We start from the raw sequence: 24,454 nt of genomic DNA, 5'->3' as shown, positions 1-24,454 counted from the left end.
TCTAATTTTGAAACAGGGAGCATCTACATAGCACTTATTTCGATATAGATATCTTCTTCCAACTTCCCTTATTTCTCGTACAATAAGGGTTACAGGAGTAAGAAGTCCTCCAGTTTGATGGTATTTTGACACTATTTCGAAATAACTGCCTGCTGTGCAGATGCACACTAAGTTATTTTGGAATAGCGCTAGTTATTTAGAAATAGTGTTGCAGTGTAGACATACCCTATGATAGCATTGGTGATTTATACTGGTGTTAATATCTCCCCTGACTCTTTTTGGCCTTTTCTTAAGAATACCGTTTTTTAACCTTGGGCCTAATTCTTCTTTCACACTAATTTTACATGGTGGACAAAAGCCATTTACATTTGATTTGTAGAAAGTAAAATTTGTTTTGCAAAAAATACTACATCTCGTCCTGAGCCAGTGGCAGGCCAGATTGACATAGGTTAAATGCTCCGTCCCCATTCCCAACCTGCCGAGCTATGCGGTGTCATCCCCACAGTCCCATCTCCAAGTCACCGAATCAGCCATATTCCATATGTACGTATCTGTTTTGCAGACACAAGCAAGCATTGCTGGGGCCCCATATTTTTAGGAGCCTGCCAGGATCAGTTAATAGGCAGGAAGGCAGCTTCTTTGGTTCCCTGACCAACAGACTCCAACTGTTTTCCTCACCTCCCCTGAGGCACCTGCTTTTCTCCTTCTCTCCAGCTTCTTCTATTTACAAACAAAACCACTTTGCGTTACCGGGTCTCAGCCCCAAGGCATCCAGCCATTGGTGGGCACTGCAGTTAAGTCGAAGCTGTGGGAAGCAGACAGTTTTATATCTCTAAAACTACTTGCTTGAATACATGAGCACACCTCCAGGACTGCTGAAAGTTTGACCCAGTGGGGTCCTCAGTTTTGAGTCTTAATGTGATGTTTGACCATTATAGGAATTGCCAGTATGGGAGTTACGGCCCTCATCTATTCACTTAGGCATGGTCTGTACTAGGCAACTTCATACCTTCAAAATGAAGTATGCAACTTCAAAATGCATAGCGGGAGTCAGCTTACCTTAAGCCAAGCCGGGGCGGCGTCCACACAGCAAGAGGCTGACGGGAGCAAACACTCCCATAGGCTTCCCTTACTCGTGGCAGAAGGAGGAGTACCAGACTCCAGCAGGGGGTTGCCCTAAGCATTTCAGTTACAGGTCTGTACTAAACCCACTAAATCGAACACTAGAAGATCGACTTCCGGAGCATCAGTCTTCTTGTAACTATAGACATGCCCCTATGGAGCAATAGGGTGGATCACCCTGCCCCTCCAGTATTGCTGAATGGCAGGATAGGAAGTCTCAGCCAGCTGCTGGCTAACCCAGAGTGAGGTTTAGGAAGGCTCCTGCTATGAAAAAGGAGGCCTCAGACAAGTTTAGAACCCATGGGAACAGCCAAATTCCACCCCTAGACATGCCTGGGTGATTCTAGCCAAAGACATTGGTGCAAACTCCCAGAAATGGAGTTGGGCCATTAGAATGCTTTGAATTAGTACCTGCTTTGAATGTGAATTCCCATCTTGTGTGCTGCACAGCCACGTACTGCCTGCATGTCATTTTCTGCACTTCATTTTGTAAGACAAATGATTAGAAGAGTTCTTTTCATCCTTAATTGTTTGTCTCCTTTACATAGATCTGAATATTCATCCTGTTGACAAGAAAAGGGTTCATCAGTTTCACAGTATGCTATTAACACAATAATGTTTCTAAGCCTTTTGATATTTCTACATGTAACATGTCCTTGCTATAGATATTCAGTGGAGTGGTGGCTTTCCATCCGTAACTGTCAGCTGATATAGAACGGAAGGTCTGGTTGCCGGATAAATTTATCAACGTGCAATAGAGTGTGTGCATGCTGATTATTGCCAAACTAGAGCATAAGAAAAGCTTCGTGTAAACTTTCCAAGGAGAGGAGAATCATATCTTCTCTTTAGTGCTCTGTTAATATGTCTAAAACGTTTAGTTCAGAATGATACCTTGCTTTAGTTTCTTTTATTTCCCCTCCCACTGAAGGCGAACAGTATCAAAATTTAATGAATAAATGTTTCCTTTGAATTTATGTATGGATCTGAAGGTTCCCTTGACATTATGGCTAACCTCCACTATCATCTAATTTAACAGGTGCAATAAAAAGCTGGGCTAATGTCAGCTTAAATGCAGCTTTGGTGTGTATTCTGTAACTGAACGTAAATCATGACTATCGTATCATTGTTTCAATGATGATTTATTTGCAATAAATTCCCCAAAAGCTGGAATGCAGGAAACATTTCATTTCCTCATTACTGTGCTCAATTGTGTGGAGGAAACTTGGATTTGGTGAATTGCAGAGCATGCTGCAAGAATCGTGGCTTCTTAAATATAGGCTGATGAGAGCAACTGATTTAGGTTTAACTCTCTAGTTGTGAGATAATCTGGTTTACAGGCTTAGGCCAACCTCCTGCAAAGACTTGCATGTGCTTTTAACACGTAAGTAGTTGCATTTACTTCAATAAATGCGTACAGTGGACCAGATCCTTGCTGTAGGTTGGACTTCCTTACAATCGGTGCAGCATCCCAAATGCTGTCTACATTTAGTAAGACAGAGCTTCATCTGCCTAAGACTTGGCCAATCTTAATTAAAAATGTCATTTATAACTTCAGCTTTGTAAATACTATTAACTGTTTTAAAAGGACTAAAGCTATTCTTGCTATGTAAACTTTCGAGTGAAGTAGGTGCAGTTTCCCTTTAAGCAAATAATTATCCTCAACACAAGCTTATTTTAGTCTGAAGAAAATGAGGAGTATGTGGAGGAGAGGAATGAGATGACTTTAAATGGGTTTTTTTCCCCTATCCAAAATAAGTTTATAGTTTCCCTGTATTCAATTTAATTAAATCTTTGGTTTGACCTTTGCATTGAGCAATAAAAGTTAACTGGGAAAGATGGGGGTAGAATGAAAACACAAACAAAGCACACCCCATGTCAGCCAAAGTGAGAGTTGTTCCTTTTACTAAAATGAATGAAATCACAAAGACAAATGCAACAGCCAACACATTTTCAATTATTGCTAATATTTTTCTTCCTTGAGTCTGTTTATATTTTTCTTAATTACAGCTTTTAGCTGTGGCATGACATTTAGCAGATGCCTTCAGTGCTTGGTGCTGTGATCGCGTCCAGCCCTAGACTGGCAGGAATACCTAACCTTTGAAGTTCGGAGCATGCATTTGTCTTTAGCCATAAAGGCAAATCTGGCATTCCTTGCATCCCCCAATTGCCAATTAACTTTAATGGGAGTCTTGAGTGCGCAAAGCATGCAGGCTGTGAGTCACTCTTAAGCTTTTGTAGGTTACTAGTGTGGTATGTACAGAATTTCTAGGCATAACTAATTAATGGTAGCACAGAGCGAGGCTGTCACAGAGCTTTTTAATGACTTCTTTCATTAGAAGAAAAGTTACAAGAAAAGATAAGCAGATATACCAGGAACGTCATGTTTTACAGATACTTCCATATTATGTACCAGAATATAATGTCAGCTGCACTTTGTACACTTGGGATACCAGGCAAGCTAATTAAGCCAATACGTGAAATCAAGATAAAAGTGTGCCTGCTAACTATAGTAAAAACAGATGTTTCAAAGACATGTAAAACATGTGTGGCACATTTTGAACGCATGCTTTCATCTTCTCTGCATTTGAATGGATCCTACGTTAATACACACAATGTTAGGAAACCTTTTGTTGTGGATGACTACCCGATTCCGGAACTACCGCTGATGCAGCCAGGTTGGGTGGCTTTGACTATTTCTGCCCAAGGAATGGAATGAAGATTGGCCTGTCTGGATAGATTTACCATTGTGGAGACTGAGGCAGTTATCTCTGTGGGGTATCTTTTTGGCCTTGGAAGTATTAGAATTTAATTGCGCCTCCTGAAAATCATGCCTAGCTTTCCGTAGCAACTGTATATAAAAAACAAAATAAATATAGGGACAAGCTTCCTTACTACTGTATGTCTAAGTCAATGTTGGTTGCACATAAGTTTACATAGGGGACTGCTTGCTGAGAGTGGTGCAACATGGCTGCCACTGCAAATTAAGTGTGACTTCTGTGCGCTGGACATCTCAAACTGTCCTGGAGTAATCCCACACTCTCTTCTTTCTCTCATATACATTTTATTTTTATTACAGTAGTGCCTAGAAGCTCCTACCAACTTTGGTGCCCCAGATGCTAGGCACAGTCCCTGTCCTGAAGAGCTTACATTCAAAATGCATAAAGGGTGGGAAAAAGGAAGAAATATTACCTCCATTGTATTCAGGTTAAGTGATTTGCCCATGGGCACATAGGAAGTCAGTTGCAGAATAAGGACTTCAGCCCAGGTATTCTGGGACCCAGTCCAGTTCTAGACTTACAAGGCCATCCTTTCTCCCACCTAGTTTTTCTAGAACTTGCCCCTCACCTGAGGTCCTCAGTGGAATAGATTAATAAATTCCAAGGTCAAAAGGTCACTGTGATCATCTTATCTGGTCTCCTCTATGACATATAACATAGAACTTCCCCCAAAATATTCCTAGAGCAGATTTTTTGAAAAAACATCCAAACTTAATTTAAAATTGTCAGTGATGGAGAATCTGCCATGACCTTTGTTAAACTGCTCCAATGGTTAATAATTCTCTGTTAAAAATGTACACCTTATTTCCTATCTGAATGTTCCTAGCTTCCGCTTCCAGCTATTAGATCATGTTATACTTCTCTCTGCTAGATTAAAGAGCACCTTATCAAATACATTTTCCTCATCTGGATACTATACTGTACTATACTGTGATCAAGTCACTCGTTAAGTTTTTTTTGTTAAGCTAAATAGATTGAGCTCCTCGAGTCTATCAGTGTAAGGCATGTTTTCTCATTCTTTAATGATTCTCCTATCCTAGCTCTTCTCCAAACCCTCTCCAATTTACCAGCATCCTCTTGAAATGTGGACATCAGAATTGGTCCAGTATTTCTGCAGTAATTGCACCGGTAACAGCTATAGAGAACAGCTAATCCTCACAACCTATCTCCCAAAGTATCTTCTCCCTGACCTAAACCCATGAAATAACTATTTAAATTAGTAAACTGAGGCAACTTGATAGTAACCACTACAGTTCTGGGTACTCTAATACTTCACACATCAAGCTCTCCAGAAGGGAAAGGAAGGTATCCTCAGAAACTTGTTCTGAAGTTTTCATTCATCCATTTACTATGTACTGTATTAACTCAAGATGGCTTTTGTTAGGATTTTTATAGCTCCTCCTTCACTACTGCCTTAAGCCCCGATCCTACACGGAGCTTTGGGTGTGAAAGGCTTATGAGGTACACATTTCTCAAATTCCTATGAATAATTTCATAGACTAAGAGTATTATATGAATATTCAGGGACCAAAAAGGTATTACTATTTATCTATTTAAGGGATTGTTTTGTTGCCAAAAGATTGTGTGCTAAACTTACCTCTGACTGATTCAATACATGTCACATTATCTACCTTGAAATTTTTTCTGCAGAAACTATTACACTCAGAACCCCCCAACTTTTTTGTAATTGCATTATGAATTCTCCAGTTTTAGGGTTTCTTTTGTTTTGGTTTGGTTTTTTGACTGACTGAGAGTTCTCAAATTCCCTACTTCAAGGGATAATCTTTCATTTCTCCCATTTGTCTGCCACAGCTACATTTGAAAATAATTAGTATTGGTCACAATGTTAGGATAATGCTTTCTTTGGAGATTGTTGAAGCTGTTGAATAATTAGATGTTTTATGGATATTACATTGTTTGGAGATTTCAGGGCTCCTTCCTTGGGACATATAATTTCAGTTTGTGCTATGGAAGGTGATAAAAGATAATAATAATAATCTGGCAGCACCTACTGTAATTTAAGAGCTATTGCTTTAATTTTCTCACAAAGCTATCAACCATCACAGAGCCCAAGATCGAAGTTAGACTCACTAAGGGTACGTCTCTATACTGCACAGCTTTCTTGGGATACCAGAGGTGTCTAAAAATAGCTACCCTGCATCTTAACAAGCTGCCCGTTATTTCAAAATATTTTTCGAAGTAACAGGCGCGCCATTTTGGCATCCCTGTAACCCTCATTCCACGAGGGTCAATGAATATCTCGAAATAGTGTATTATTTTGAAATTTGGTACTGTGTAGACACACCAAATACAGTATTTTGAAATAGACTCAAATAAGACATGCAATCTGCATAGCACACGTCAGATATCTTATTTCGAGTTTAGGATGCTATGTAGATGCACCCCAAGTGACTGCGAACCAACGGTAAGCGTAACTGCAGGTTCTGACCCCTCCCCTGAGACAGATATTATGACTCTCTTTCCAACCATGATAATTCAGTCATGATCACAGGCCAGCACAGATATGCACACTGCTCCCTTTTGTCGTTGTGAAGTACCGTGCTTCCAGGAAAGCCTGAGGGAACCTGACAGTTCTGACTTTGTGCAGTTCCTGGGAGGAGTGGGGGGGGCGGAGGGGGGCAAACCCAGGCAAAAGTTCTCCCCAGAAGCTCACACTCCTTAAAGTGTTTGGGAACTGGCTCAGGCTGCCTATTTTATTTCATCCTAACCTGGTGGTTGAGTGGCTGTAGCCATTGTTGCTGACGCTCTCTCGGCAACAAACCAAGCCCACATCATTATGAGTAAACAGGCAGATATCTTGGGTTTTGCTTTTATTCAAAGCAAAGTGACTCTCTTCAGGGCAAATCCCACAGGGGTTGTACATTCACCTAGTGCAATGAACTATGGCAGGCATGTCCAAAGTCCGGCCCGCGGGCCAATTGCGGCCCATGTTCCGGTTTAATACGGCCCCACAGGTAATTTGGCAATATCTATCTTTTATGGCCCCCAACGAATCCATATGTATTGAGATGAATACATTGTAAAATCTCAGTTAATGTCAGTTGGTCTAAATCAGTTATAAATATATTTGGACACAACATGTATACTTGGTGTTATGTTCCTGTTCATATTTTTTGAACTTAAAAGTTGACAGACAACCTTTATTACCAATAATATGTAATGTACTTTACAATGTTCCTGACATAAATTTTAGCTTCCTGGATTTTTTTTTCATCTGGCCGTCAGATATGAAAGGCAGAGTGATTTAACACCTTTTTAGATTTGTCATCCATGTGATGAAATGAAAAGTATGCCGTTTGCAATAAACTTTGCATAAAATAGTTAATTTGCATTTAATTTTAATGGTTCAAAGAATGTCAGGCAAAATGGTCGGCCCTCACGCTTGTTCACTTCATCAAATCTGGCCCTCTTTGAAAAAAGTTTGGGCACCCCTGAACTATGGCCTCATATGTGCACATATTCCGCAGCTGTCAGCCGATCACAGCCACGCTGCCTGAGGAATAGTACTCGTGGCCATGGCTCACTTCCTGTCCACAGACATCACTGGGTTTACCTCTTGGACTTAAGTAGAAAATGTTGCCTGTCGATAACATTCTGTTAACAGTGCAGCCACCAGATAGTGAAACGCAGAAGAAAAAATACCCAGGGCAGGTCTAACGAAAATATCCAGGACATGAAAATATCCAGGGCAGCTCAAATGAAGCTTATCCAAGTTCCGTATACTTAGAGAACATTGCTCTTCTTACCTCTTAACTTTGTTGCCCCTCTGCGTTGACAACCAGACTGCTGGCAGTGGAAAGGGACTTGGCAGTCTCTCCATTTGCCTCACTGGAAGCACTGTTTGTCAGGGGATGAGGGAGGCTCAGTACATACATCAGTGTCTGGGGAAAGGCACTACAGCACACTACATTTTTTGTAACATCAAAGAAAGGTCTGAGCTCAGTTCAATCTAAGAGAAGGTCAGAAATTAATAGATGTTCTCATTTTCATTCAGTTCATTTGCCCATGCCTCAGGGTCAGTAAAAAAACCCAACACACACTTAAGCAAGACTTGCCGGTTGTGTTCAGTAGAGGTTAGTAGTATCTGTACACACTAGTGAAGACTTGCATGGTCTTTGGTTTGCCCTATCAAGGGTAAGATCAGGGCAACACACTGCAGAACAATTACATGAGAGCGACACAATACAAGGCCCGACATGTTGAACTTTCCCTAGCATGCTGGCTAGCCTCTCCAAAGGAATCTATTGATTGGAGGGAGTATTTATGAGACTCTCCGTTCCATCCGAGAGGCACTTACATTCGTATATCGCAATCTGTGGTTAGATCTTTGAGGTGAAGATAATGCTAAATGCTCTGAGCCTCAAGGTCAAGCAATTTTTGTTGAGAGAGAGAGAGAAAGAGAGAGCGGGAGAGAGTGTTGTCAAGAGGCAACTTTAACAGCAGCTATCAAGGATGAAGGATCAGTGCAAAATGGGGGGATCTTAGCAAATTCTGAGCCATCTTCATTGATCGGAGACAGATGTGGCCCTCAGCAGGACTCAGAGCAGCCTTCTCTAATTGACATTCAACTGTCCCTGTATAAAGGGTATGGCTGGAACATCCCTACTTCCCAGTGACCCCTGACCTGCTGTTCTAGCAGCTGTGGGTCACTGGTATGTATGGATGTTCCAACCATACCCATTACATAGGGTAAGCTGAGAGGCTGGCATATTTGATTTAGTGGGTCTTCACTAGACCCACTAAATCAACCACTGGTGGATTGATCTCAAAGTGTTGATCCCCACTATATTGCAGATGTAGCCTGTATGGCACCATATATTAATACCACAAGCAGAAGTATTAAACTGGTATTAAATTCATGTTAGTCTGTAACTTTAAAAAATGAGAAGTCCTGTGGATAACCAAAATATAAAGAATCATGAGCTTTCGTGAGCAAAACCCATTTCATCGCACTTCAGTTCATCTGATGAAGTGGGTTTTTCCCACGAAAGCTCATGATTCTGTGTATTTTCACTAATCTCTAAGGTGCCATAGGCCTACTTATTGGTTTTAGACTGGCTTTCTGGCATGTCTCTTGAGAGTCCTGAATCCTGCCCATTGTAGTTGTTTATTACTATTTTATCATAATAAACCCTCAACGTATTTATTCAGTTTTGAATTTCCACACTGTAAACACTTTAATTGCCCCAGTGAATTTGAATGTGCCACCTTTACTTACTGCAGGAAACTTAGGTTTTGAGGTTTAGGAATGAGGTTTAGGCTCTGTTGTTAGAATCATCAGTTTTAAAAAAAGAAAGAAAGAAAAGGAAGCCGTAGACTGACTTCAAGATCTACTTCGAGAAAATTCAGAGAAACAACTACCAAGGCCATCTGCAATAGCATCAGCTGGTGACTTTCCATAATGTTACATCCCTTGCTTACATAAGCAAAAAGAAGCACTACCAAGTTCACTGTTGATCAGTAACAACAAAGACTTGAATTTATTCTCTGCCGAATATTTCATAACTTGCTGTTTTAATATTCATAGTGAATCAACATTTCAGTCTCTCACACAGCTTTACAACACAACCAGCATAATAAATATAGTGATTGTCCCTCTTCTTAGGGTTTCCCTGAGGCTCTGGCAACAAATTACTAGGTTTTATCAGCAGCACTGTGAGCAAATTGGCATTTGATCTGGAAACAGAACTTTGCAATTAATCAATCACTTGACTGCAACTTGAGCAAAGGTCTCTGGTTACATCTGGGCATTCCTTCACTATTCATTTCTATTGTGATTAGTGTAATGAGGATTTGACAGTGCCAAGTTATCACTGATCATCCAGATTCTGTATGCACATCACTGTTTCCTGGAAAAGAGGCAAAGCTTCAACATTCCTGTTTTAATCTCTGAATTTTCCAACTTGTTTTAGCTGCAAGGTTTTCTTTGGTTGTAGGTCACCTGATGACTTAGCTTGAACTGCTGATTTATGAAAGACCAAATTAAATGTAAACAATAACTCAGTAGTTGTTGCGCACTGTCACCTGTTAGTGTATTTCTGTTCTCCAGCATGAAACAGTAGGCGTCTACTCCAGGATGCTTAGTTTTTTACAAACAGGTGTTTTGCAATCTGTTCTCTTTTTCCATAGGCAACTGGGTTGCACATAGTCCAGGCCTCGCATTATGCAAAGGAAAAGATACTTATGTGCTAATTGCTGAGTTTCGGTGCACTTTTCCTGAACTTTTCTTTTCTACCTACCCAAGGAAATCATAGTACTTGTCTTCACTGCAGAGATTATTTGAGTCCTAGCCACACAAAAAAAACCTTAATTTGAGCGTGAGGGTTTGAGCTAAAGTTCGTGTGAGCATAACTAGTTGGCTGCTAACATGAGCAATCTGCAGTGAGGGACAGGCTAGTGCACTGTGAGTGCTGTTAGTCCTCCAATGCCTTCTCATAATTCCCCTCGTGTCAAGCAAGAACAGACATGTTCTCCCACAATTCACTGAGAATTAAATCCTAGAGCAGCTCAACTTATTTCAGTGCAAAGGATCATGGGATAGCCTCCCAGAATCATTAGTGACTGTCATGGGTGCATGCAGTGTCAGTGTGAACACAGTATCTCAAACGTCACTGCTCTCACTCAAGCAAGACTAACTTGAGAGGAGTAACTTAGAATCATGGAATCATAGAATCCTAGGGTTGGAAGAGACCTCGGGAGGTCATCGAGTCCACCCCCCTACCCAAAGCAGGACCAATTTACTTGAGTAAATTCAGCAATGAAGATATAGCCATAGACTATCTTCCTTAAAGGCACATTGAGGAACATTCAATAATTATTTTATTTCAAACTTTTGAATGAAGTCTTCATGTGGCTTGTATCTCGGCTATATTTTAAAGTAGGCATTTAACATCCTTGGTACTTTGACAGTTGTCAACCTTGAGCCTTGAGAGAACTCTCTGATTAAAATGTGTTGTGACTGGATACAACATTTGGAGGAGAAGAGGGATGAAGTGACAACAAATATCTCTGGAAAGTTCTACAGTTTATAAAGGAATTATGAGATTTTATTTGGAATATATATTTAATTTATGCCATCTACATATACTTGCATCTGAAAAATTCCAAATAAAATCTCATAATTCCTTTATAAACTGTAGAACTTTCCAGAGATATTTGTTGTCACTTCATCCCTCTTCAATAGCAATATATATTGCTTCACTTCAATAAAATTAATTCAGTAAAAAGGAAAATAATTTGTAAACAGCTAACATGGACTGAACTTTTATATAGTATTCTGATACATTTGGCATTATATTATCAATAAATGTTTGAAAAAGTATAAATAAATACAATTGCATACCTTAAACATGATGTGTAAGTCAGCTGAGTTGGCTGAATGCTGGGAAATTGTTCATAAGTATTTTCAGAAGATCAAAACTGGAATTTGATCTGACCATGCTCATAGATTTTCTTCCCCTAACTCTTGTGGAATTATTTATTCTTTGTACCAATGTTTGGGGAGGAGTCTTCTTTATATAAATGCAGGAACTCATACCCCCCACACTTGTCCATCCCTCCAAAAAGTGTGTATAAATAAACATATATTCTCTAGAATCCTATATTCACATTCATCTTACTATGCTAGTGCTGCTGTTAATGTAACCTCTTTGTTAATACTCCCCTCATGGTGTTATTGAGCCTCTTTGAAGATCACCTCATGAGAGCTGGAACTATTGAAACCCTCCCATTCATTTGCAATGGCCACTTTTTAAAACTTTAAAATTTTTCCTTTTCAATTTTAGTTCAACATTATTTATATTGTGGTGGGACTAGAACCTCATTGTGTTAGAATATAAAGAACATAAACACAGAACATGAAGATGGTCCTGCTCTAAAGAGCTTTCAAAGTAACTTTTGAGGGCGACCGAAATTGCAAACAAAGGATTTAAATATCCTGCGCTTTATTAGCATTTTGGAAACTGACTAGCCCGGATTAACTGCCTGCGTCTACATGTGGCAGAGAAGTGCGATTTTGAGATAAACCCCTTAGTTCGAATTAACAGTTTAAACCTCATGAGAAACCCAGAAAAATAAAGTAATAAGACCCAAAATTTATTATTTTAAGAATAAATTGTTATGACTTTGTGGTACTATTCTTTCCCATGTGAATGTCAATGCCAATCTGAATGTAACCAGATTCAGTTCTGAGATGATGAGAAAGAGACTCACTCTACCCAAATCTCAAAAACAAAATTCATGAGTAAGCAAAGGGAACACCCTCAAAGTGCAATAAAATGTGAAATACTTAGAAGAGTTAACTTTGTAGAATAAAAAAAATGAATGTATGTTTGAAAAAGAATTTAAACCCTGGTATGGCATTTTAAAAGCTATGCTTCTTAAAATATCAGGTTTGCACAGTTAAATCCCAAATTAGAAATGTCTGTGAATGACATCAGAGAATACCCTTTGCTACTAAGGCAGAGAGAGCATATTAAAATGTTACTCCTTGCCCTGGCAATGTTAGAAGCAGAATTTTCTAATGTATTATTTAGCACTGTTATGTAATGCATTAAGCAGTCACTGCTGAGACAAAGGCTTTCAGAAACCAACAGCCTCTCTGATAACAAAAAATCTAAGGTAAGATTTAATGCCAAGTCAATATAAAAAAATGAGTTAATACAGTTCAGCCTGCCTGATTTATATAGGCCAATCAAGTTACAATGCTGGGCATGGCCAAGTGAAAGGAGAATAGATTTACCTGAGTGAAGTCTTAATTTAATCAGCTGGCTCAAGAGAGCTGAAGTCAGCAGGCTGGGATGATATAAACCACAGTGGAGAAACAGTGTCGGTACCACACTTGAAATGCAGAATGACAGTGATGGAAGGGGAAGCTAAGCCCTGTCAGAACACACCTATTTCAGTGATTTATTCTTAATTTATTTTAATGACCCTTGAAGATTTATTTTTCCAAGTGTTCTCAAAATACTGATATTTTCTAAATGTTCACCATGTGTTTCTCCTCCTTCTATTAACTTTACCACAAAATTATTATTAAAGAAAAACTGTAGCTATATGCTGTTGTGCGACTGTAAGAACCGCTGAAGAGGCTAATCTGTTTCCACTGCATACTTGCCTATATCCCTTCTCTGAATTCAACCTTGTTTCAGTTCTAGAAGTTCATTAGTTCCTCCTCAGATTAATGTTGATATCATGAGACAGATGAAGGAATGCGTAACATTTGTTTTACAATTTAGATTGGTGAAAGAGCAGTGTGTATTTTTCCAATACAATAGTTCATTTTATTATGAAATGAGTTTATTGATGGTTGTTCAAAGCTACTGACTTGCAGACAGTGAGCTCAGATTACATTTACATTTCCTGAATTCTTTTCGAGAATGTATTTCTATAATTCAGAGTTGTGATCTGAAAATAGAGCTGTTGCTTAATTTGTATTACAAATCGATGTCTTTGCTCTCTGTGCAAATATACATTGCATCCTCTTTTTTCACAAAATACAGATGTGAACAAGGGCCACTAACTAATGAACTATTTGGGTTTTGCTAGACACTTGGGTGTTTTAAAATGAATGCACCCAGCGTGGGATGACATGGGAATTTTTCCAGTAGTGCTACTAAAAGAACTGAGGGGCAGCAGGATTTCAGTACTATACACAAGTAGCTGTCATTATTTACTTGGACTTGGCAAAACTACCATCATTGTTTTACATGTGCAGGAGCCCTTTAATAAAATAATTTTAACAAATTCCAGACAGAAAGAAAATAACTTCATATTGACTTCATTTGCATTTACTCTGAAGCTACGTCTAGACTGCAGGCTTCTTTCGGAAGAAGTGTTTCCGGAAGAGATCTTCCAAAAAAACTTCTTCCAAAAGAGAGCATCTACAAAGCAAAAGTGCATTGAAAAAGCTATCTGCTTTTTCAAAAGATAGCATCCACACTGAATGGACGCTATCTCGCATTTAAGCTGTGATTACTATGGACAGAGTGGCCACCAGGGCACCCGTGCTTTTTCCTCTTTCCTCCTCTTTCGAAAGAACTCCCTCCTCCCTGTCCACACATGCCTTTTCCTGAAAGAGCTCTTTTGGAAAAGGGCTTCTTCCTCATAGAAAGAGGTTTACCAGTGTCGGAAAAACCCCTCTCTTCTTTTCATTTTTTTTCAAAAGACCGCGATTGCAGTGTGGATGTAAGTGAAGTTTTTTCAGGAAAACAGCTGTTCCCGAAAAAACTCTGCAGTGTAGACATACCCTGAGTGGTTCAGCTTGAGCCTGTTTCCACCAGTCTCCATTGCTGCATTGGGCCTACTGGGCTTCATGCTCCACTTGGGCATGCTTCAAAACAGAACACATACACATGCACCCATGTTAATATGCACTCGGTACAAATTAAGACTGGCACATCATAAATACTTCTTAATCTGAGTGTGCCCATTACCCTGTAGGAGAGGCCAGGCAGCAAACATGCACCAAAGCATGTTGGAGTAATCCTAATGGAAACAGACAGATCAGGATACAAGTGGCACAGCAGAGCTAATAAGAATGAAATTTCAAAAAACATGCCCTAAGGCAAGATCTGCAGGAAGAAACATATCCACAGACTCCCACCAGAGAACCTCAGAAACAAAAAGGAGTTAATGGGTTTGGGCCCTAAAAGGAAATTTGAACAGGGAAAAATAACGTCTGTAAATTATTAATATTTCACCCTTAATGTGATTAATGGCCAAGAAGAGTAATTAAATAAATGGAGGACTGACCGTACTAAACAAGATATTTGCTTCAATATGGGAACCCATGTAGATTTATCTGATTGGCATGAGGGGGAAAGGTCTTTTCATGTTTACCTTCTGACCATTTTTCTCCTTGAGCCAGAATGTGCAACTCTAATGAGGAGAAAAGCAGGGTGGGTAAGACATCCCTTTATTCCCTTGTTTGCTTCCCATTCTATGGGTAGACGTGGCAGAAAGAAAGCAGCTGATGTCATTCTGCTACATCCTCCATCCACTTCCCTTGCACAGAAAGGCTTGGGGAATAGCCAGAGCTTTACCACACTCACCAGTGTAGCTACACCAGCATGTCAAAGGATACACATTGGGCACACATTTGAAGTAGGAATAAGATCCTCCGGAAAAGGGCGCTTTTTCCGGAGGATCGGGGCCAGTGTAGACGCTTTTTTCCGGCTTTTCTAAAAGACGGAAAAAAGCGGCGGACATTTTTATTTAAATGCCGCGGGGGATATTTAAATCCCCCGCGGATTTCCCTATTACGATCTCTGAAATTAACATGCCCCTTTCGGAAAAGGGGCCAATGTAGACGTAGCCATTGAGTAAAAGGATAGTGCGGACTATCTTCCCAGGCCTCAGAGAGCAAGGGAAGGAGACAGTCTGCTCCTGAGATAGCTCACCTACGCACTGCGCCACACAGTCCCACACTTGACCCCTAACATTATGATTTACAGTGTGATTGAATTTACATTGTGCTATCACTTGCTCAGTTCAGTACCATGGGAGAAAACCGCCATTGGTCTACAGCAAGATGCCATTGCAGTTGAGATTGGGAAGTTGGATGCGGATACTAACAGGAAGCAATGTTTAGAACCTTCCACAAGAAGGTATTACCTTCAAAGCTGGTTGGGAATTTTCCAACTTTGTTGTTGTTGTTGGAAAACACGAATTCATCCACACATCAATGTTTTGTGGAAAATCTCTGTTTCGGTGAATGTCCACTCGCTTTCTGCCAGCAAGCCCAGGCTTTCAGACCCCTTGCCGTGCAAGAGAAGGCCAGCAGTCCTGGAAGCCACAGCTGAAGCAAAGGCTCTCAGTTCTGCAGTAGGACCCCACCTCCAAGGTGACTTCCCACTGGGAAGTTCCCAGGCTGCTCCTGAGTTTTGACCAGCTCTGGTATACATACCTTAGTCTTATTCCCTATATGCTCAGATGAGGGCATTAATTACAGTACTTACTTTTGAAGGCATTCTAGTATTATACATTGTGATAAGCCTCCCCTTAAGATAAGCAATTGACATCTCTTTTCTTCTCTTTTCCCTTTTTTTTTTTTTTTTTTGGTTTTTTTTTTTTTGTTGTTGTCAGATGTACTCACAAAAAAGAAGGCGTATCCGGAAGATAGGAGTGAACCAAAACCAACTGTGAAAAAGATTGACACCACAGCTACTACAACCATAGTCAAGTCATCTTCTAAACATGATACTGCAGAAAATGTGGGCAATCTAGCCTCAAGTTCTTTGCTTTTCATTGTAACAGCACTGGCGATTTTGTGGCACTCTCTGTCATAGTAACATTGTATTGCAACAATTGTCCAAGAATTTCTGTCCCTTGTCATTTATGCCTACAGCCTTACCCAGTGGAAAACAAAGGGAAATGGCTCTCTAATGTTATATGGTATGTTAGAACGAATGTTTTAAAAAAGGCTGAGATTGGCTGATAGTGAGTGTCAGCACTTACACTGTGTCTAAAGAGGGTCTTTGATAGTATGTTATTGACTCAAAAAATAAAGGGACTGATAACTGGGGATCTTGTTAGTTTAAGTTATTGTGAGGTAGAAGTAACACTAAAATTGTAAATTACTCTGTTGGCATTTCCCCCATTTTACTCACTGAGATAATCTCACTAGTTGTTTCTGTTTGTTAGATTCTTAAAATAAGTTCAAATGAATGATCATTCTTCAGGTGAAAGCTAATACATATGTCATTTCTCTAATGAACAGCTCATAACCTATGTCTACAGTGGTGAACCATGTTCAGTGAAGTACTTCTACTCGTTTCATAAATTTCCTAAGTGGCCAAGAAGATAAGAGCATGTTTGACCCTTTTGTTTTTGCTCTTGTGGTTTAGATTTTAGGACACATTATAAAAAGCATTTGGTATGTCTGTAATGTATCAGTATAGCTACCTTAACCATTTCATTTTTTTTAGAAACACTTAACGTTTTACTGAGGCATATAGATAATGAGTTTCCCTGTCGCACAAAACTTCATTACCATATGCTCAAAGCTTATAGGATGAATGTCCGACAGAGGGAAACATAAGTAAACATTATGTTTTAATCAGCTGAATGCAGTTATATATGGAAAAAGATAATTTAGTCCAAACAGACTACCTATTTCCTGTTGGAGGAGACCTTGTTTTCATGGAGGTGTCAGAAATATAAAGTGTGTGGAAACCTCTTACCCAAAAAATGCTTTCCATGTAGACCTATACAGTACAATATATTTCATAAACCATGTATTATTTAATTAAGTTAATGTTTTGAACTTTGCTATCACTGTAGAAGTAAATTTAAAACCATCTCAAATCTAGAACAACATTCTCAGTTATTTCTCACTTTGATTTTCTATACTAGACAGTGTCAAAATCTTCATTTTATTGTGATGAAAGGGTTTTTTATTTCAATCAAGGAAACTTTGATGTGTTTTAATGCTGTGGTGGAAAGGTACTATGATATAAGTAGATAAGTTGAGAACTAATATGTGTATTTGCTGACAACTGTATTTATAGTGCCACTGAAAATATATACAGTTGGTATGAGTATAGTGATTAATGATAAATACACAAACTATTGGAATTGTAACAATTGTTTAATTTCATAACCATATCTACCATTTAATGGCCATTTTCGTGCAGCAAACTATTATGATAAATATGAGGTACTGTTTTATAAGATATAATATAAAGACATTTGCTTTTTTTTGAGAGGAGAGGGAGTAAAACAGTTTTTTCAGCACTTAGATTTATACAAGCACTGATGTTTATTCAAAAGAAAAACTGAATATCATATCAACCACATGCTGGATATGACAGTCTAAAATAGGAGGCCTGGGTCTCATTGTACTTGTATGTGTTCACGTTCTGTTAGCGGAAATTACTAATTAGCTTTATATTTGGAGATTTGAAATTATTGCATTTGGTCTTTACAAATGTGTACATGATAGCTGTATAAGCAAAAGCATACACATGTAGTTGCAGGGGGAGGTTATATAGAAACTGAAAGCAGTCAAGACAAGCAGAGTAGCATCCCAGTTCTTATAATGCTGGAAAATCAGTCTGGCACCACCAAGATAAAAAGGAATAAGATGCTCCCAGAGCAGTATTGAGTGTTAAGAATTTTGATTTTTTTTAATGTATTAATGAAGTAATACCATTAAATAGTGAGTTCACATTGTATTAATGAGAATGAATCTTGCAAACATAGTATGAAAGTTACTGTTATACAGTTTTTCAGAGTTCAGTGATAGAATAAGTGAGCAGCATCAGCCTATGTGGGCATACAGTAAAACGGCCATTTATGCACATTTTTACCGCCCTTGCCTCTTTTTAAGAAAAGTGTACATTCACATGGAGAGTTATGCAAGTTGTTCCTTTTGTACCCTGCAGTGACATCATAATGCTCATAGTTTCACAGGACCAGATGGGAAATCTAGTGATGAAAGTGAGTAATGGGTACTCACATGCTGATTTAGACAGCTAGGGCAAGATTCTCAGCTGGTGTTAATCAGCAAAGGTCCACTGAAGTCACTCTGATTTAAAGCCAGAATTTTCACAGATAGGAACCTAAAAATCAATCTTTAGGTGACTATATCAGCACCTGAAAATGTGTATTCAGGTGCCAAAATATGGATTTGGGTCTGTGGTTTGAATTTTGCTCTCCCAAATTCCAGATATGCAAAACTTCTGGTTTGCGAGTTTGAACATCCCCAACATTACAAACCCTGCTTTTGGGGGTTGTGCTGTAAGAGTTGCTTGACACTAGATCCCACCACAGCGATCCATCTACTCTAGCATCAAGAGTGGCTAGTCCCAGTACTTCAGAGGAAGGTGCAAGAAACCCTGAAGTAGACAGTTCTGCAATAACCTGCTCAAGAGAAGTTTTCTTCCTAATCCCCCATTAGCCAGAGTTTGGTTTATCCCCTGCATCATGAAGACGTACATAGTGTTGCTAAACTGGTTTAAGACTGAAAAATTAATCATTTTAATCTATTTTGGTTGATGTTTCCATATATGTCTATTGTATTAAACAAAATAATAGCTGATCCAGCTTCCTTCAAACTAACCAGACACTGCTCAGACTGCAGAGACAGAGATTCATCAACTCATTTAATTGGATTCAGCCCGTATTTTAATAAACACAGATGGGTCCAGGGAAGTAAAGGGAGCAAAAGAGAGAACTTGTACATTTGTGGGTTACCGTGAGTCAGGCGAGGGTTTTGCTTTGTTGGGGGTGTCTGTAATAATGTGTACTACTTAATATAGAGAGCAAAATTGTCCTATGTGGGTAGCCACTTTGCACTGCTCCACTAACCTCTCCTGAGCCAGGGAGGGTCACTCCCATGTAAGAGGCATGCAGTTATGTTAGTGAGGATCATCCCAGGACAAGGGCAATGCTCCTGATAGCATTAAGCAGCAGCGAGATTTGTTCCTCTGTGCAGAGAGAACAGTGAGGTGGTTGTTGGAGTTGTGGGTGGCTGAGATGCCCTGATGCAATGTCCATCCCTGGGTCTGTTTTCAACCTCTCCTAAGCTATTGAAGCCCTGCTGAGGTGAGCAGCAGTCTGAAGATACAGGGAGGATGGCCCTGCAAACAGTTGCAGCAGGATTTGCAGATTGTAAAGGTGCATATGAAGGCAACCTTTTGCTCTGTGAAATTTACTGCACTGCAGAATGGGGCCGGAAAGTTCTAGCCCACATATTGTTACAGTGAGACCTCTTTTCAAGCACATAAGCTATTGTGTCGCTGCATAAGAAAATTTAAGACTCGTGCCCTGGAATTAAACTTCTGATGTACAAGTGGTGCCTGTCTGTGCTCTGTCAGGGCAGTACAACAATAATTATCTACTGCCAGATTTGTTTCAGAATAGCTGTGTACAGGGTTCTGGCTGTGGGCAGGGTTTCCATCGCTCTCCATATGCCAGATCCAGTCTGTCGTTAACACATATGCATTTTCTCTAGGTGTGTTATCACTAAATGCCACCTATTTTACCCATATATTTTGATTCGATTCTCCAATCAGGAATGGATTGCCCTGTCATTTCCCTTCTGGATGTTTATAAAGCCTTCTTTTAACTGATAGGAGCATTATGACCCTGATTCAGCAAGCTAGCCTTATTTACACAGTACAGGCTTAACTCACTCAAGCTCCTGCTTATTTTGCAGAATTAGGGTCTCAGCAATGAGCAGAGTTCAAAGTTTGGCTAAAATTGCAGAGTCCAAACAGCATAATTAACGTGTGGGTGAAATTTCCCCCCCGGACAGAGAGTCCCCATAAGGCTAATGCACTGCTCAAAGAGTGCTCATGCTCTCTGCAGATGGTATTTTTTATTCAGAGTGAAGTCTGCCTATGTGCAATGTAGTACATCATCTCTAACAATATCATTGGTGACATTTCAAATAACCTAGGAATAGTATATGCTTGAGTCTGATGCAGCATTGTGCTCTTAGGATTACTTCTTTTAGCGGTGAATGGATTGTCTATCACGGAGCTGTGTAAGGTGGTCAAAAGTTAGCTTTTTAGCTGTGACATGCCTTCGTACGGAAAAGCAACAAACAAAAAACCCACATTTGTCATTGGGGTGATGGATTAGCTATACCATCTCCACAAAAGCCCAGAATTCTTCCCAATGCTGTTCTCCTGCATTTTTCCCTATCTGTTTCTAATGATTAAATTTCAGTTGGCTTAAGCATCTCTGGAAAAACAGCCTTACCCCGACACTGCCAAAGTTGTGAGAGGGGACCCCAGGACACAGCTGCAGCTTGTGACTGAAACCAGTGTCAAGTCCTTACAATGGCACAGTGTTGACCATGCAGGGCTTTTTTAACATACCAGAGCAGTTCTTACTCTAAAGCCGTGTGATAGATGGGCATACACAAATCTACTGATGCTTTTATGCAATACAGAAAGTACTTCACTAGATAGCAGGTATCAACTGCTAGGCTACGTCTACACTGGCCCCTTTTTCGGAAGGGGCATGCTAATTTTGAAAGTGGGAATAGGGAAATCCGCAGGGGATTTAAATATCCCCCACGGATTTAAATAAACATGTCCGCCGCTTTTTTTCCGGCTTGGGGAAAAGCCGGAAAAAAAGCGTCTAGACTGGCCCGATCCTCCGGAATAAAGCCCTATTCCGGAGGATCTCTTATTCCTACTTCAAAGTAGTTCTCATAGCTGTGCAAAATGCATTAGTACTGCCTTGCACAATCTCTACAGTTTGCACTTTATCATTATGGTTAATCTTTAGTAAAATTGTCCAATGCTTTGTAATTATAATATTAGCATTTAATTGAAAACCATCTTTTAAAAATAATTTGTTGCATAATGTAAGCAATTAATGTTTATTCACTTTGTCTGTGACAGGGGGATATATAATTTATCCACTATGGCCTTTCTGTGCACCTAATTAGTTCCCGGTCATATTATTCTACAAGGCATGGATATTTGATTTGACCAATAATGTATTGCTAGTTGTGTAAATTCCTTCCAAATATACACTTGTAAAATTACTGTACAACTAAGTAGAAAACAATGTTTTCATTTATCTTCTGAGTTTACACAGTAGGCTTTTAGACTGCAATACCAAGCATAGGAACTGACATTTTTTCATGCACTTTAAAAATGGAATTAGTCAGACACCGCTTTTCCATAATTCATTACAATATATCAGATTTATTGCCTGCTTTATTCTGCAATGAAAAAGAAAGGAATGAGACACCAAGAACATATCTCTTAATGGAATCCTGTATCTGCATATGTTAGGAACTTCTACTGATCAGAGACTATATTAAAAGTGTTGCAATACTGGACTGTCAAGGATATGATGTTAAATTTGTGGAAATTGGATTAGACTGGATTTTAGCTAGATATATTTTCTATTTAAATATGCAGTAAATTGAGTAAGATCGTTTGGTCTTTCAAAAAAGGAGATTTGAGACAAACTTTCCAGCAAAAAATGTCATCAGACATTTGATTAACTTATTTAATAAATGTCAGTGTAGCAGAGAGGTTCTGAGACTCTTCCGTGTGTTTGTGAGACCGAATCTTAGCAAGGGGGCAGATCCCCTCCACTAATTTCAGTGGAGCTATGTCAGTTTACATTTTCAAATAATCTGGACCAAGAATAGGGAATCCTTCCCAAAGAGCAGAATCTTATTTCAGACACAATTCTGATCTTACTTACATTATGGAAATCCAGAACAATGCTACAATTCTCTCTGTTTTATGGTTTTATAATGCCATCCATACCTAGAGAATTTGAGCATCTTCCCCATAAAGTCAATTGCCTTAACCACATGGAGATACTTAAGAAAATTAATCTGAATTACCTAACCATGTGAATTTAAACTGGAATAAAATTAAAGCCGCTTTCCTTCTGAATTAATGTATCCATGTGAGGTTTAATGCAGTTTAACTAATCCACATTAAATTCACACCTTTAGTTAATCCAGATTAATTTTCCTGAGTGTCCCCTTCTAGACAAACCCATAGGCTGTGTCTACACTGGGCCACTTATTCCGGAAAATCAGCTGCTTTTCCGGAATAAGCTGCGAGCTCTCTACACTGGCCCTTGAATTTCCGGAAAAGCAACGATGCTCTACTGTACAAAATCAGCCGCTATTCCGGAAAAACTATTCTGCTCCCGCTCGGGCATAAGTCCTTATTCCGGAACACTGTTCTGGAAAAGGGCCAGTGTAGACAGCCCAGTAGTCTTTTCCGGAAAAAAGCCCCAATCGCGAAAATGGCGATCGGGGCACTTTTCTGGAAAAGCGCATCTACATTGGTCACAGACGCTTTTCCGGAAAAAGGGCTTTTCCGGAAAAGCAGCCTGCCAATGTAGACACTCCTTTTCAGAAATAACTGAAAATGGAATAGTATTCCATTTTAAGCATTTCCGGAAATTCATGCCAGTGTAGACACAGCCATAGAGTCTCTGATACTTCTCATTTTTGGAGGTTAAAACTCTGCTTGGGGTAGGAGAAGCAGGGTATTGTAAGCATTATTTATGGTGCAATTGATCTCTCAAAGAAGATTATTGCAAAATTTCTTAAAGATGGTCAGACTGGATGTGCTTGATCTCCTCTGGAAGATTGGTCCATACCCAGATCTACTCAACAAAGAAAGCTTTGTGCAAGTGCACACATCATCCTGGGCTTTGTGATCTGCATTGTGTCATAGAAGCACTGAGGTCACAGATCAAAATCGGGTCTTGCTTCATTATTGATGTGAAAATTAACCGACACCATGAAGATTGTGGGTACTCGTGTTCTGCACCAGTTGAAGGTCGTGTGTCTTCACATTTAGCCTCAGATACAAGGAGTTGTATTTATCCAGCCAGGTTACTGTAATCCAGCCTAGAGATGACAAACACAGAGTCACTTTGGCCAGCTACTCATCTGGGAGGAGGAGACAAATTTTCCTAGCAAAATGGAGGTGAAAAAACACATTTTGGAAACTGATACTACTTAGTCCTCCAACCAGCTCCAAGCTTCATTTGGAGTGAGACGGGACACAAGGGTGTGTACTGCTTCAGCATGGACTCCACTGACTACAATAATTTACGACCTCAGATCAAAATCTCTTGGAAGAAAACTGCATTTTGGAAAGGCTTTAATAAACAGTACCCAGAGGAAACAGTAATATGACTTCTCTTCATGTTCTTTAATTGGAAAATAAAAACATTAATTTGACTGGTGCTTTTGTAGTTTAATATTAGCAATAAAAAATGGATGGAACATGTTCCTAAACTACTTTCCAAATCTTTACTGGAAAGGACAGTTGTAGCAGTAATACTATATACAATATGTATAGTACCTCATTATTATATGGGGCAGTACTAGAATAAAAAATAGAAACCAGTATACTAAACCTGCAATATACAACCATTTATTGTATTTACCATACTTTAATATATCAAAACTAATATACTATGAATGTTTACAATTTTTCAGGAATAGAAGTTACACTAAAATTTCCTGATTTGTCATTTAGGCTTTTAAAAATTAGTTTATGGTCTCTTGGTCTTCTTTAGTTTACTTTCCTTTATTGAAACTAATAGGTCATTTATATTTTTTTTACATTAATTGTATTGTGTGTATTTTAAGCTCCAAAGTAGATTGTTTTGGCCCTCAGCTATATTCAAGCCCTAATAATTATTCATATCAGCCAAGCACTTTGAAAATTATTTTCTACATTTTTGGCTTGTATTTGATTGAATAAACTCATCAATTTTCTTCAGTTTGTTTTCAGTACTGAACCTGATAAAAATGTTTTTTAAAAGCAGTCCAGAATCATTGGCTTGACAATAACAAGCAAGGGTACTTTGAGAAACTGTAATAAATGGTGTGATTTGTGAAGGACAGTGAGCTGTGAATGGTAATAAAAATAAATAATCCACAACAGGGTATTGTGTCCTCTGTTTGAATGGTTTGTAACTTTTTTTTTCTGGATATTTTTCGTCACCTTTTATTGTAAGTTGCAGAACTGAAAAAAATCTAAAATAAAAAGATTTTAACTTCTTCCTATTGTGCTTTGAATGAC

At 39.1% G+C, this 24,454-nt stretch overlaps 1 protein-coding gene across 2 annotated transcripts in view; it reads left to right on the top strand.

Moving 5' to 3' along the window:
- The window catches only part of LOC102447587 (glypican-5-like), a 741,836-nt gene that overhangs the window by 616,524 nt on the left and 100,858 nt on the right, over positions 1-24,454 (top strand). Inside the window, exon 9 of one of the 2 annotated variants that reach the window (XM_006125190.3) lies at positions 16,005-24,433. The exons of the other annotated variant lie outside the window; for it this stretch is intronic. Within the exon in view, the coding sequence (XP_006125252.2) occupies positions 16,005-16,207 (203 nt within the window). The 3' untranslated portion in view covers positions 16,208-24,433. Of the gene's footprint in view, positions 1-16,004; positions 24,434-24,454 lie in introns of those variants that run through there. 2 annotated transcript variants of the gene reach the window in all.

The sequence above is a fragment of the Pelodiscus sinensis genome, chromosome 10, assembly GCF_049634645.1.
Source record: "Pelodiscus sinensis isolate JC-2024 chromosome 10, ASM4963464v1, whole genome shotgun sequence".
Taxonomy (NCBI): domain Eukaryota; kingdom Metazoa; phylum Chordata; order Testudines; family Trionychidae; genus Pelodiscus; species Pelodiscus sinensis.
Note: the sequence above shows the minus strand (reverse complement) of the source record. Positions and strands in the feature narration are given on the sequence as shown.